Source organism: Camelina sativa, chromosome 20, assembly GCF_000633955.1.
Source record: "Camelina sativa cultivar DH55 chromosome 20, Cs, whole genome shotgun sequence".
NCBI lineage: Eukaryota > Viridiplantae > Streptophyta > Magnoliopsida > Brassicales > Brassicaceae > Camelina > Camelina sativa.
Genome location: NC_025704.1, coordinates 26,440,160 through 26,443,101, shown reverse-complemented (window position 1 = coordinate 26,443,101; position 2,942 = coordinate 26,440,160). Strand labels below are relative to the sequence as shown.

Genomic DNA, 2,942 nt, shown 5'->3' with positions numbered 1-2,942 from the left:
TATTAAGCAACAATGGAAACAGTCATCGTTTACTCTCAAACCTTGTTCATCTTCCTCCTCCTTTGCTTCTCTTCACTCGTCTCTTACTTTCTCTTTTTCAAGAAACCAAAGGGTAACTTCGATTTGCTTCCGAGCCCTCCTGCTTTCCCAATCATCGGTCATTTTCACCTTCTCCTTGCTGCACGAATCCACATGTCTTTTCAGAAAATCTCATCCAAGTATGGACCTCTCCTCCATCTCCGCATCTTTAATGTCCCTGTCATCCTCATCTCCTCCCCCGCAATAGCCTATGAGATCTTTAGAGCTCAAGATATAAATATCTCCTCTCGCGGTGTTGCTGCGATAGATGAATCACTCGCGTTTGGATCGGCTGGCTTCGTCCACGCTCCATATGGAGATTACTGGAAGTTCATGAAGAAACTCATTGTTACTAAGGTGCTTGGACCCAAGGCGATGGAGCAGTCACGAAGTGTTCGTAATGAAGAGCTAGAGCTGTTCTACAAAACGCTGCTCGATAAGGCGATGAAGAAGGAAAGCGTTGATTTCTTCGAGGAAGCAGTGAGACTCGTTAACAACACCCTCTGCACGATGACCATGGGAAGGAGTTGCTCAGTGGAGAACAACGAGGCAGGGAGGGTCATGGAATTGGTTGCCGAGTTAGCTACCTTGTCTAAGAAGTTTTTGTTGGGAAAAATGTTGCGTAACATATTTGAGAAGCTTGGGATCTCACCGTTCAAAAAGAAGATAATGGATGTTTCCCGCAGATTTGAGGAGCTGCTTGACAAAATTATTTTGGAGCATGAAGAGAAACCGGAAGATACTGAGGGTAAGGACTTTATGGACTTATTGCTGGCAGATTCTCGAGACGAAAATGCAGAGTATAAGATCACTAAGAAACATATCAAGTCGTTATTCACGGTACATGTTTATCCTCTATGTTGGGTGTAATAGTTATTTGAGAATCCAGACGAACAATATTTAATTTATATATATAAAAATTGTAGGAGCTTTTCCTTGGAGCAACTGACACCTCTTCAACATCGACACAATGGGTAATGGCAGAGATCATCAACAACCCTAAGATCTTTCAGAGGGTGAGAGAAGAAATTGATTCCGTGGTAGGGAAAACAAGATTGATTCAAGAAACAGATCTACCAAACCTTCCTTACCTAGAAGCCGTAATTAAGGAAGCGCTAAGATTGCACCCTTCTGTGCCTTTCCTTGTAAGGGAGTTCCGAGACGAGTGTACGATTGGAGGGTTTTATGTACCAAATAAGACAACACTTGTTGTCAATGTTTATGCTATGATGAGAGATACTGATTTTTGGGAAGACCCTGATGAGTTTAAACCCGAGAGGTTTCTAGCTTCTTCTAGAAAGGAAGAGGACGTAAAAGAGAGATTCTTTAACTACATTCCTTTCGGGAGCGGAAGAAGAAAATGTCCTGGATCAAATCTTGGTTCTATCTTTATAGGAACCGTGATTGGGATGATGGTCCAGTGCTTTGACTGGGAAATCAAAGGAGGTAAGGTTAAGATGGAAGATGCTCCTGGAAGACTCTTCTTGACTATGGCTCATCCCCTTAGATGCACTCCTCTTCCTCGAACCCTAAACCCTTTACCTACCAGTCACTAGTTTCCTTAATTAGGATATTAATATACCTCTGAATTTACATATTGTATCCTCTTTCTTTTGTTTAATGTAATCTCTATGTATGCCTCTTCTAATTCCTCTCAATTAAAAGCAATATTTCCCCCAAACTTTGATATTGTTTGTATTGGAAACCAAAACAAAAATTAATGTTTACCTCTTCTACAGTCAGTATTGTGTTATATAGAAACAAAAATAGAGAAAAAAACCGAATATATATTTCACAATCTAAAGTCGGACCAAGCAAATAAAGTAATACTATCTTCGGTCTTCCTCTCTAGTGGATCATTCTCTAATAAGAACACTAGTTAACAATAACAGCACAGAAATCAATGACAATCTGTGATCTTATTTTCGGTGGAGAAAAATCCCACATTCCACATTGGAAGATGTGATGGCACTTAAGTAATATATAAAGGGTTAGGGGCAATCAACTAATGCTCTATTCATCATAATATATCCATGGTCAGGAGCATGGTCAGTTATGATATATCTCCTGATATATCTCCTGGTCAAAAACAGCACTTAGTTTATGAATAGAGCACGGTGGAAGTATGAGATATCATATTAATATACAGGACTTAGATATATCAGGAGATATCTCCTGACCATGCTCTATTCATCAACTTCCACCGTGAATATAGATCAAGAGCTTCTTTATTCACGCATCTTCATATGATATCAGCAAGACTACAAGGTTATGTACATTAAAAAAATTTAAGTGACATTATTAAATTGACAGTTGCTAAAGTAAAATAAGATACCATGATTTCATTGTATGTCGTGTGCTTTATTCAAGTATGCACATGAGACCCGCACAGATTCACATAATTCACTCATAGAAGTCTTAAATTCCTTCTTTTTTGGGGTCAAAGACTTCTGACTCTTCTTTCTTCAATTGTTCTTCCATCTGTGTTGTTTCTGATTTAATCAAAGTGCTTGGTGAGATTCCAACACTCAGGCGCCATTCTCTAGGCAGTGCCCCACAGTTTAAAATGTCTAGCTCCACGAGAAGTTTCAGTTTAGAAATATTTGGGGAGAACTTCTTTAACTCGTTGCAACCATTCATCGACAAGTAAGAGAGCTTAGACATATTCTCAATCCACGAAGGAATTTCCTCAATTGCAGTTCCATCAAGATAGAGATTTGAAATGTTTGTTGACATTTCTGGAAAGCTTCCCAACTTTGAGCATCCCTTGAGATTGAGGCAATTCAGAGATTCCAAGTTGATATTATCGGTTGGAAGAACCATGATGTTTATGCAACCTTGCATGTTCAAGTCCATCAAACTAT

The 2,942-nt window shown here is 39.2% G+C and overlaps 1 protein-coding gene across 1 annotated transcript; it reads left to right on the top strand.

Moving 5' to 3' along the window:
• LOC104771733 (cytochrome P450 705A5) lies at positions 1 to 1,816 on the top strand. The gene is made up of 2 exons (XM_010496309.1): positions 1 to 918; positions 1,005 to 1,816. The coding sequence occupies exons 1-2, from the start codon at positions 13 to 15 to the stop codon at positions 1,632 to 1,634; spliced, it is 1,536 nt and encodes a 511-aa protein (XP_010494611.1). The 5' UTR covers positions 1 to 12; the 3' UTR covers positions 1,635 to 1,816.